Here is a 12,081-nt window from a genome sequence, read left to right as displayed (position 1 = left end):
TCCAAGCTCATGATGTAACTTTTTGAATCCACACTGGCCATTCCAAATCTGTCCAAATGTGTAATCCTGTTCTGTAACTGCTGCTATGTACCAAAACCACCAGCTCCCATCAAAGCAGCTGCTGCAACTGTTGTACGTATCAGCCATCCCTACTCTGTCAACACAACATTTGCACTGCACAAGCTCTTAGGCCACAATTCACTGCCAGTTCTGAATGTAAAAAAAAAGAGTTGCTAAAATATCCTCCATCACAGGCTAGACAGCTTATCTCTACACCCCAGTGTAGTGGCAGAAATATTAAAAGTGGAAACAACCAGTTCACATGTGCCAGAACTGAGACTTGGCTACAACAGGCAGCATTTTAAGCTAGAAATACCTCATTGCGTTGGCATAGTAATGAACAGTTTTGCAGACAAGTTTGGAAAGGGCAGGCAACTTCGCCTCAATATACTGAGAAACAATCTACAAAATAGTCCAACATACTGAGGCACTTGATCATTCAGATCTTTTCCAGGGAACAGAGATTCTCCATCACTTTCAGTTTCTAAATCCAAGTCATGGTCCTTTCTAAGATGCCATGTTTTGTGCCATGCAGTAAAAAAATTGTTTCACAAGTTACGAGTTGAGATTCTATGGCTTGTATTATTGCAGAAAGTCAGACTGAACAGATACAAAAGTCCTTTGTCCTGCATATAAGACATCACTTGTGCGAACTAAGAGGAGTATGTTAATCATAGTAAACTGTTCCTTCCAACCTTCTGAAATTCACATTTTGAGATTTCTTGTGTGAATATAGATCTTAATAGCTTACTTTAAGTTTTAGACTACCTATAAGTCTCATTAAAATAAATGGAAATTATAACAAGAATAACATTATCAAATATTCCACCAGTAAAAAATGCACAACTCCAAAGGTTTTGTGTATGTATAATAAATTATATGTATATTATTATCTTACCCAATCTTCTGCTTAAATATTTGGGAAGCTTTTAAGAATTTAGGATGCATTAGGAATTAATTTCTTATTGACATTTCACAAGAACAATTATGCATTCCTCAAATGAACATCTGATAGCAAATGTTAAGTAAGAGTACATACCAGATTCAAGTCATCACTACTGGAGAGAAGTTTAATATATGCACCACCACAGTCAATGCCTTCTTGAAAATTCACTTCGTATCTGGGCAAAGAGCAAGTTAAAAACAAAACACATTCCAAGTATCAGACAAATACAAATTAACTTCTAATCTGCAGTTCTAATTATGAATACATTAAGACTGTGTATCAGTCACTACTGTCAAAACACTTATACATGACCAAAACGTTGTAATTGCCAGACAAGCTAATACAGCAGCAATGTCAGCCAAAAAACGCCACAGTAGCAATTGCTACAGTTGGTGCCACCAGTAAGAAGACTTTCAAGGTGGTATCGACCAACATGCAAACATCAAAGTGAAGTAGAAATGGGCAAGAGTTCTAGAAAGTTTGTGCCATCTTTGAAACTGCCCGTATGACACACTGAATTTAGTCAGAGGAATTATCTGGATATGTCTGTAAGTATGACAAAGCAAGTCTGAATATCAGAAAAAAGTAGTCGTATTGCCATGGTGTTCATCATCACTAATATTGCTAAAATGCATTCAAGATTCAAGTTACTTTTACAGAGCTACACAGAAATATTCTGTAAGTGGAAAAACACTGTACTCAAACTACATATGATTTAGATCTTTTAGAGTAAGACTGAAAATTAATTAGCTTTTTCAGCAATCCTGTAAAATATTAGATTTCTGTCCAAAAATATTTCAAAAGAGTTTAAATATCACTTCTTAACACTTGTACTACAATCTTCCTTGATTATTAAATCATTCATACTTATAGTTCTGATAGCTCTGGATACGATAGGTCAATGCTATATAGAAGTCAGTATTTTCTACAGGGATTCACATTACTTTCTTGACTTAAAGATTTTAATAATAATAAATATTAAGTAAAAATTGGAGGGATTACTTACTGAACAATCAAAGGCTTATTATCAAAAATAAATGCCTTTGTTAGCATAGCTGATATTGCATGATGCTTTGCCACCGATTTTAACACTAATCCTCTGTCTCCAGGCACTGTGTTTTCTTTCAGCTCTTCTACTTCCCATCTTCCTAAAACATACACACACAGAGTCTTTGAAAAAAAAATGTAGGCTGAAGTAAAGAAATCATAGCCTTGTTGAAAGCAAAGAGTTAACAGCAAATGAAGACTAGTTGCCAAAGTAGGGAAGAAATCTTGACACCTGATGTCAAAGTAGTTAAACAATAATCATCCAATTAATTACTGGTAATTCTACCATGGGTACAAAACATTACTCAAGTCCAGCTTACACTTCTCCAAATTAACTGCTCTACAGCACTCAAATACAAAAAAAAATTTTCATGTTACACAAATTTGCTGCTCACATCTTTCTATCAAATCAGTGACGGAATGTTTTAACCAGCACTTTTCAAGAATTAGAAACCACGAGAATTCCAGCTCCACAGTTAGATGATAAAATAAAAACTGTGTAATGCCAAAGATCCATCTAACCCAATGTTCTGGCTCAGACAGCAAGAAGGAAAGAAAGCTTAGGGAAAAAGAGTGCAAGGAGTTGTAACAAGAAGTGACAAGCTTTTTCTTTTTTCTTTCCCCAAGTAGCTGTTTCTACAGCAGTAAAAATCCCAGTTTCATAACTGTTATAGCCAAAAGAAAGAAAATTACCAAAATCTCAGTTTTATGTGTAAAAGAGAATTTTCCAACTGAAAAAAAAAAAAAGCCAGCCATGGACTCCAAAAAGCCAGCCATGGACTCCAAAGTAGAAAAGAACCACATCCTGACCATAATCCACCATAAACCAATGAAATTGAATAGAAAAATGTACACATTTAACAAAGTGTTTTTACATCACAAAATTTAATTAAGCTTATTGCAGAAACGTGTAGCATATGTGAACATCCACTGGATTTCTGTTTAATTGCAATATGGTATCAATACATTTTAGATATGTCATTTTATTCAAGCCTAATGCTTGCATTGCTAATACAGAGACGGTTTCAAAGCTCTGGTTCATATTTAATGAGTTTTATTGTAAAAATCTATTTCAGCCTTAAGAAGTTGGCAGATAATTAAAAAGATGCCTACACTTTGGGTATGCATAGCTCTACACAGAAAAGCCTGCTCTCCCATTTCACCAAAAACGTATTAGTTCTAGCCAATTAAGATAATGCTAGCTTTCAATATTTTAAAGATGGCACATGTGTAAAGTATACATTATCCCTTGCTCTTCTCAAATTTACAGAAATCTACAAGAAAACTTTAATATTGGAGATCTGTATCTTTAGACTGTGGTATCCCACAATGCCTAGAGGAACACAGAATATTTATCTGGATTTTAGATTTATTCCTATCATCGTCACATAAAAAGCATTAGTCACAAGGCACTGTGTAAGCTAGATACCTGCATGGTTCTTCCTCTCCTGCTTACACAGAATTAGAATCTTTCAGGTCAAATCTAATCACATGGGAGATGAAGCTTCTCCCCCCCCCGCCCCAAAGTCTGTCAAAGAATTATCAGATTTGATCTTAAAGACAAACAAACAAGCCTGGAGCTTTAAAAATAAAAGATTATATAATTATAAATTCTCCAAGTTTGGGAAAAATACAGTTGATTACACATGTGGGCAACATCCAAAGGAAAAGATTTCTAAAAGGGCAGTTATATTTTCTCAGAGATTAGCAGCACAAGATTCACTGATTTTTTTTTTCCAGGGATGAACAAAGCACAAAAGAAAGACTACTTTTACAATTCACTGTAATCTTGAAAAAAGCCTGTGTCAACATGAACAAAAGGAAGAAAACATAGCAAGTTCTTCAGCATGTGCTTTAGAGGAGATTCATAAACTGTGAAATCCAAATGAAACAGCTATTTACTTTTATTCAACTGAAGTGCGATTTGTGAAAGGTCATTAAGAAAGGGCAGATAGATACGTATGTCACAACAGATCTCTAGTTTCTTCTAGTCTGCTAAACAGGAGAGAGGAAAACTCCCTCCTCTTCAATAGCGTTCCTTCCTGGAAACTAAGACCAAGCAATAATGCCAGGCAAAACAATAAGACCAAAAAAAAAAAAAGTAAATCAGAAAATAGTTCAAAAAAGTCTTTTCACCACAGGCTTTGTTAATGTTGAATTGTCTGGGTGACTTTAAGCAAATATGACTGTTTTGACATTAGAGACAATTTCTATCTAATATGAGGCCAAGGAATCAGAGATACATCAGTTCTTATAAGCATCTCATCTGTATGGATATCTCCTCTGCAACTTCTTTATTTTTACCAGTTATTCCTGGTAACTACTAAACCTAAAAACATCTGTTCTGTACTGTTTTGCACACCAAAGTCCTACAAGTTACTTTTGCTTACCACTTTCTATTAACATTAATTGATTTTATTTGATGTAAGAGCAGTAGCAAACTTTTCTTTTGCAGCAGAAACTTTTTCTGTTCTCCCCACTTTCTCCTGAATGACATAAATTCAGGCTGCAAAATTATTGCCACAGATCAGACATCTGTCAAACAGTTTAAAATTACATTGAAGCAGGCAATTCTACCCTAGGAATTTATAAGTCAAGTGCAAACCCCAATGACAAAACCCATCAAAACAACTTTTTCATTATTACTTTCCAAATGTTTTTTAGACTATTGTAAGAATAAACTATACAAGAACCACTGGAGAACCCTAGATGCAAGAACAGAGAATCTGAAAAAGTATTTTAAAGAAAAATATCATTCGGTTTAACCATTTTGTTTCAGAGGCTAGACTGGGAGACCAACCCATGAATCAGTAGGACAGATGTAGCAACATGGAACATGATGCTTTAGAAACATGTTTAACAACTGAAATTGAAGTGGTCAGTCTCTCTGACATGATTTCAGATAAGGTAGTTCTGAAGAAGTACTATTCATAAACAATCAATACTGAATGTTCAGATGCCAGAGGGTATTCTAGTACCATTCATTGCAATAGACTGTTGGGATGACAAAAAAAAAATTATCTTCACGCTAAGTAACCCAATGAGCAACACGTCACATGTCAGTTTCAGGATAACGGTCATTATGCGAACTAACATATTTCACCTATGTCATCTAGGTTTTCAAAGATAAGTTGAGGGTAAGGGGTAGTTACTTCTCAAAGAGCAACAGAACATCAGAAGCTATATACCGGAAGTAAGCATTAAAACCGCTTACCATCATATTTAGCAATGTTATCATCCGTGTCTTCTTTCTTGGTTTTAGACAACACCCACCTAAACCAAAAAGTGTATAATCATTGAACTATCTATGCAAAGCTGTATTATTTAACAAGCACAGGAAAACCAGCTTTTGCTTCTAGGCTGTGCACCTGTGATAACGATTTTGACAGTCGGCATCATGGAACTTTGTGTAGTTCAAAGAACATGAAAAGAAAAATTAAAACAGATTAGTCTACTATAGCTTTTCAAAATACTTCCTAAGAATGTAAATCAATATACAGTTACAACTCTAAAGTAATTCAGTTATTCTGAATAAACTTCAGTTTTATATACAAGCTGAGTTTGACAGAATATAAGAATATTACTTAAGCATACAATGTCAAAAATACATGGAAAATAGTAAGGTTCAAGTGTAAAACCTTCAATATGATACGGAAAGGAAAATAATCACCCAAAGAAACCTTAACACTATCTGACAGTAACAGTATACATGCATAGCAGAGGACAAAAGGAAGAGGTAAAAGTGTCCAAATGACAAATGCAATTATGCACTGAACAGATTCCAAATGAGGAATTCCAACACACACGATCCCATCAGGGCAAACAAACTCCTGATCTCCTTGATACTATGAACAAGGCAAATGAGGTTACCAAAAAGATACGCACATACTCTACACACAAAGTGTTCATGGGGCGGGGGGGGGTGGGGGGGGGTGGTGGTGGTGGAAAGGGCAGTGCACCCTCATCGGGTCATACAGTGGTTCCACCCTGAGCCATGCACAGGAATTTCTTAAGCCAACACTGTCACTGAACTCTTCATTTTATCAACTACAATACTACATTCTCATTATTAATTTTGTAAAGAACTATTTTCATTCATTCTGGACTAGCCTCTGCATGGAGTATTTCAGGGATGAATACTTTATCTTTTCTGCTTGAATTTCAGTCAGATTTGTTCACTACTAACAGAGATGCTGGAAAAGCTTCACAGTATAAACGGCAAACTAAATCCCTGGTCCAACAGGAGAAAGACCAGTGAGGAAATAAAACATCTCTACAAGTCATGCAGAAGATTTTCAAGGTCCATTCTCAAAAAAGCTACTCTATTCTGGTGATTTACCTAGTCAATTTATATGTACTCTTTTCCCCAATTTTAGGGAAGAAAGGCAACATGCTGCTTACTTTCTCATACATCTTAGTTCCACACTTGTTATTCTTATGTAAATTATGTAAAGCTAGGCCAAAAAATCGGAAGCATTGTAGCTAAAGCTTTGAATATTAGATTTAGTAGGAAGACAAACTAATCTTTGAACAGATCTCACAAAGCTAGAAATTGGGATGAATTATATCATTCAAGTATCCCAGTTAAGTTTTTGCATTTGTTAATCAAGGTTTTCAGTTGTTTGGGTTTTTTTTAAACAGCCTTTATCACCTCTTCTATTTAATAATTTTGCCTGTCATCATTGGTACTGCTTTTGTATTGCACTTCTTAACCTTTAGAAATTACATATTAAGACAAGTGATACACTGAAGACGGGAGCTTGTTAACTTATTTTCCTTCTACATTTGGTCTAAATATGTAACAAAAATAAGAAAATATGAAAGAACATAATGTGAGTAATGACAGACTAATGTTCAGTGGCCTGAAGTTCCCTGTAACTCTACAGAAGAGAACAGTTTAGAAAAAATTGGAAAAAGGGAGTAAAATTCAATCTTACAAAAGTTAATGGTCCCTGCTACCATGTTATTTTGTTTACAGCTTAAATTGTGCATCCTCAACAAACATACATGTCTTATGATGGCATGACCTCACTCCTACAGTAGTTGGATCTCAGTCTTCTCAAAGAAAGTAAAAAATAGGCAGCTTTTAAGTTCTACCATAATGAAGGTATCATGTTGCATCTCCTTTCACCTGTCTGTCTGGCTCTTCACAGAAGAGTTCGGTTTTGTTCGATCAATTTTAGTAACATAGGAAAACACCTTTTTTTCATGATCCTTCACAAATCAAGAGATAGCTCTTTTGTTCAACAGCATCAAAGTGCACAGGAAAAAAAAAATATACCAATAACAAGACCTGATCTGTCATTAGAAACCAGAGACTTACTCTGACATTTTAAAAGCTTTTCTCATAGCAAGAAAGTACTCTAACAACTCATCACACCAGCTCTTACTAAAGAGGTTTCTGCTGCATTCACAGATTCTATCTGGATGCACACTTACTTAACTTGAGCCAGTGACAGTATGCTAACCTGGCTTGATTCAAAAAAGGAAAGTCAGTGATCATACAGACCACATTTACGTGGTACTCATTTGTTTTTCCTTGATATTCTACACCCTTTACATCTGAGCTAGAAAGAGGACTGAAAGCCAAGTTGTTTTCCAAGTAAAAGTAGTGAGTCTATTCCAGAAATAGAAAGTAATATATTATATTCACTCTTATTGACAGTGCCTTGGTAGCAACTGACTATAGCTCACAATACACAGCTTTTCATTGAGCAACACGAGTCACCCAGTAGCAGTTACACCTGACACATGGCCATACAGTTGGAATAAAACTTATAAGTTATAGACAAGACAAAAATTTCTGGCTTAAGAACTGTTGAGATAAACCTGAATATTTTTCTAAAATTTCAAGGCAGTAAGGTCAATTTATGAGACTACTTCAGTAGTCTCATAAATATCTAATTCTTATAGAGTATGGGAAGCAACACAATAAATTAATAAAAATTATGATAAAAAAAATTCCTCCCCAATAGAGGTTTTATCTATAATGCCGAAGGCGCTGCCTTCTTACACGTACCTAAGTGCATGTGAAGAGGAAGAAAGAGTTTGCTACTGCAGGTATAATGGCTATGCACTTCACCTTGCAGCTAAACTCAACTGGCTTTAAATTATATTCTTTTTCTTAATGTCCATAAACTCAAGTTTATTAAAAGCTTCCTTAAAACACAAAAAATAGCAACATACCTGAAACGTTAACTGTCCGGCTTAACATTATGATGTATTTGGAGCAAGCATTACCAGCCTTCCCAATTCTAACCCCTGTAAAAATTAATTTTTATAAAGATACTAGCAGAAAAATGAATACAAAACAAGTCCTGCCACTGTAAGTTAAACTGCTGAAAGTAAAAGTTTATAATTATAAGTCATAAACTTACCCAGCCAATACTCCATCAAAGGTTTCTGTAAAATACACTTCCCCAGTTGGCTTTGGAGTCTGGTACACAACCTAAAAGACATGTACAGATACATGCTCTAACATAAATTACAATTTTTCATTTGAAATACACTATCATACCTCCAGAAGTAGTCCACCCAGACAGACCACCAGATTTTGTTCATTAGAAACATCTAGCAGCATAAAACATTTTTCCCCACCCACCCCCATGCCCCTCATTTCTACAGTTTGGGCGCACCCCTCTAACAGTGAGCAATTTCACATCTGTGAATTTTAAAAATTGCTTCCTGTGTTCAAAGCTCATAACTAAAGTACTGTTACACATCTTATGTGTAACAAACCCCCCAGAAAATTTACTTAACTTGCACCAATACTCTGCTTCCTCCCTATTTCTTTCTATACATGTTTTTCCATTCTTCTGTTTTCCTGTCTACTTGGCACATTACAGTTGGGCTACACAGTAAAAAGAAAAAGTTGAAAAAATAATTTATGAATATTGCCCACATCTATTATGAAGTACAGCATAACAAATGCAGAGAGATTTTCTGGGAATAAAGACAGTGTCAAAAGGCAGCTGTGACTGATGAAATCAAGAAACTGATCTAAAGTCAAAAATCTCAATAAGACCAAGATGCTTTCTGCTTTCTTCTCTAGAAATGGCATGTTAGGACTTCCAACAAAAGGTTCTGTATCTAGATTGAAGCACAGACTAGCAAAACCTTCTTCATGACTATCCACAACAGGCAGGAGATCTGATTTTACACCTTGGCATAGCAGAATCATTCATTAAGCTTGTCCTACATGTCACATACAGTAACTGGAAAACTCAGACTGGTGGGTTTGACACCCACTCAGCTGTCAACTGCGTGTTAACTTGCTCTTTTTTAAATGCATTTGTCCACCAGTTTCTGTACTAGTTATAACTACATATCTTATAATTAAACAAGCTTTAACTAAAGACTTCTGTAATCTTACCTCTAAGGAAGATTTATCTCTGTCACCATCAGCTTCTTGAGACTGCTTGTCAAAATCCTCCATTTCAACATCTGCATCTAGAGTTTCTTCGTTTTCAATTTCCGCAGTCACTGAGCTAATTATCAGAACACCCAAGCACAGCCAGTCCCACTGGAAGTGCATCCTGGTTATCTGAAGAACTGAAAGTTTTAAAATTTAAGTATCATTGCAAGGATATTATCAGTATTATTTCAATTTTACCCCAGACTTTACCTACAAGAGAAAAAACACATTAAAATAATAAGAAATAAAGATCATAAAGTATTGCTACTATAGTATTTTAGTGAAGTGCTATATCTTAATTTGAAAAATTTCTTACTACACAGCCCTGACTCAGACTTTTCCCCTTCCTGTTGTCCCTAGGGAAGTGCTTGTAGCCTGTTCCCTTATCCTGCCAGACCACAAATCTAGTAAGAATCTGACTGCAGTATATATGCATTTTTAAGAACTAAGTAAAACTGCTTTTATATTTCTCATTCCTTAACAATCTGAACAAGTAATCAAATTGAATCGTCTCTACAGCGTGGCAAAAAGTAACATGCCTTTCATTAGGGAAAATAAAATTTATAGATTTAGGATGTATTATTATCCACTGCTAGAATTACTCATTTGTATTTGGCTCTCCTTCCACTGTCTACGTTTAGATGAGTGCAGAGTTTACATCAACTCCAACTGTAAGTGTCAAAAGAAAGTATAACGTTGTTTCAGAAAACATTTTCTGTTTCAAAATTATCCAATAAGCGCAAAAGTTTAAGCTTAAATGCAAATATCTTTCTAATTTCAGGGAAACCTGAAAAATCTTTAATCTGTGTAAGTATGAATGTCAATAGCAGGTAACTACCCCAGCCTCTTAATCTAATCTGCTGTGAGAAAGAAAAGATTGTTGACCAGTATTTTTTGCTTCACATCTGTAACACATACAAATCCAGTTTTATATTAGAGTATCCAGTGGTTTGGAGCAGTGTAGTATCAAGCACACGCCTATGCAAGTTTCCTCAATAGTCTTGCCAAAAATGCTTCTTTCTGAATTTGGAAATACAAGGAAGACAGATTCTAGATGCCACTGCACAGATATTTATCCTTTGGTTCTTATTAATTTCTATCCACAGTATGTTTAAAACGAAAGACAAACACTGATATTTAGTTTGCTCTTGTAAGACATTTTCAAACCTTGCATTACTTTTAGCCATTACTGGTCATACTAAATATTCTGCTACTGAGGTGCTTTCTGTGTCTGAGAAAGCAGTCACCCTCTTAGTTATATCATCGCTCTTTAGAGATGATATTGTTTACCACTACAACCCTAATATCCCAACAATTCAAGATACCACCTTATACTGTAAGTGTGAGTCTCTTTCTTTCTTCCTGGCTTTATCAGATTTGCTAAGCAATTCAAACGTTAAATTATTTATCATTCAATTTATAACATCTGCAAGTTCTATCAAGCAACACATATAGAGATCAAACACTATCAGGGCTAAAAACCCACACATCCCAGTACAACTGTACTACTAATGTCCAAAAAGAAAATAATTATTTTTTTCGGTATTCCTCTTAAGATCTATTAATTCAATATTGACTGCATGGATTATATTTAGAGCTAAAACCCAGAAGTATCATAAAGAAGTGTTTCACACACTAGTGCTATATCAATATTAGGAAATCATCAAAATCCTCCCATCTTCTGACAAACACCTATTTTCCACAAACTACATTAATTACGTGACCATTCTTTTTTTCTCCCTCACTATTATCCACAATCTATGCCGTTCTTTGTGGGACTTTTCGCCCTGCTGTGTATTTTGCTTGAGGATGGCAAGTCCATGGTTCCCTCTTTTCTCAGTTATTAACGCAGTGATACATCTCAAAAGTTATCTGCAAATTTTACTAGGGTTTTTTGTAATTTTTTTTTTAATTTTAATTAAAAACTACAGATGTTGTTAAATCATACACCTCCTTGGCCAATTTAGAACTTAAAATAATCTTGCCCTGAAGATTTAAAGTCACTCAGTTTATCATACGTGAACATTCAATCTTACAGTGTACTTTTGAACACCTCTGCCTGGAGGCTATCACACTTAGTTTTACTACCCGCATTTTCTTGTTCTTAATCATTGTATTAGGACAAACAGTTGAAGAATTTCATACCAATACCTTCCAGGACTCCTTAGCTCTTAGCTAAAGTGGCATATATTAATCAGGTATTAGACTTGCTTTTTTAGCATAAAACTTGCCTACCTTACATTAGCTAGTTTGTCATGCAGATGGCCTCCTCCTCTTCTCCTAAAGCAGATGAAGAGATACATCTTTCTTTGTCAACACATTTCAGGTGTACTTTGTGTACGATCCAAAATGCCTTTCACTTACATAGCTGTAGTTTTACTGTAATTAGCCCCATCCACTTTTGTTCCATACACAGACTAGCAAGGGCATCCAAGAAATCAGACTAGTACTCACCTTTCCACACAGTTCCCTTCCAAAACTCCTGATGCTTTCACTTCATTCATGCCGAGTCTTACCACTACTCCCTGATCCTAGCCTAGGACATTCCTAATTTCATTCAGTCTTCAATTATATCTCTTACTTTTCCCTTCAAGAAGAGAAGGCACACTTTTTT

The 12,081-nt window shown here is 35.3% G+C and overlaps 1 protein-coding gene across 1 annotated transcript in view; it reads right to left on the bottom strand.

The window, feature by feature from the left end:
* Positions 1 to 12,002, bottom strand: part of CLGN (calmegin) — a 28,909-nt gene extending 16,907 nt beyond the window's left edge. The window contains exons 1-6 of the mRNA XM_075499309.1: positions 11,703 to 12,002; positions 9,426 to 9,604; positions 8,431 to 8,501; positions 5,268 to 5,326; positions 2,013 to 2,154; positions 1,100 to 1,181 (exon numbers count right to left, since the gene is read on the bottom strand). Coding sequence (XP_075355424.1) covers positions 1,100 to 1,181; positions 2,013 to 2,154; positions 5,268 to 5,326; positions 8,431 to 8,501; positions 9,426 to 9,587 — 516 coding nt within the window. The 5' untranslated portion in view covers positions 9,588 to 9,604; positions 11,703 to 12,002. The remainder of the gene's footprint in view (positions 1 to 1,099; positions 1,182 to 2,012; positions 2,155 to 5,267; positions 5,327 to 8,430; positions 8,502 to 9,425; positions 9,605 to 11,702) is intronic.
* Between the last annotated feature and the right edge of the window lie 79 nt (positions 12,003 to 12,081).

The sequence above is a fragment of the Mycteria americana genome, chromosome 4, assembly GCF_035582795.1.
Source record: "Mycteria americana isolate JAX WOST 10 ecotype Jacksonville Zoo and Gardens chromosome 4, USCA_MyAme_1.0, whole genome shotgun sequence".
NCBI lineage: Eukaryota > Metazoa > Chordata > Aves > Ciconiiformes > Ciconiidae > Mycteria > Mycteria americana.
Note: the sequence above shows the minus strand (reverse complement) of the source record. Positions and strands in the feature narration are given on the sequence as shown.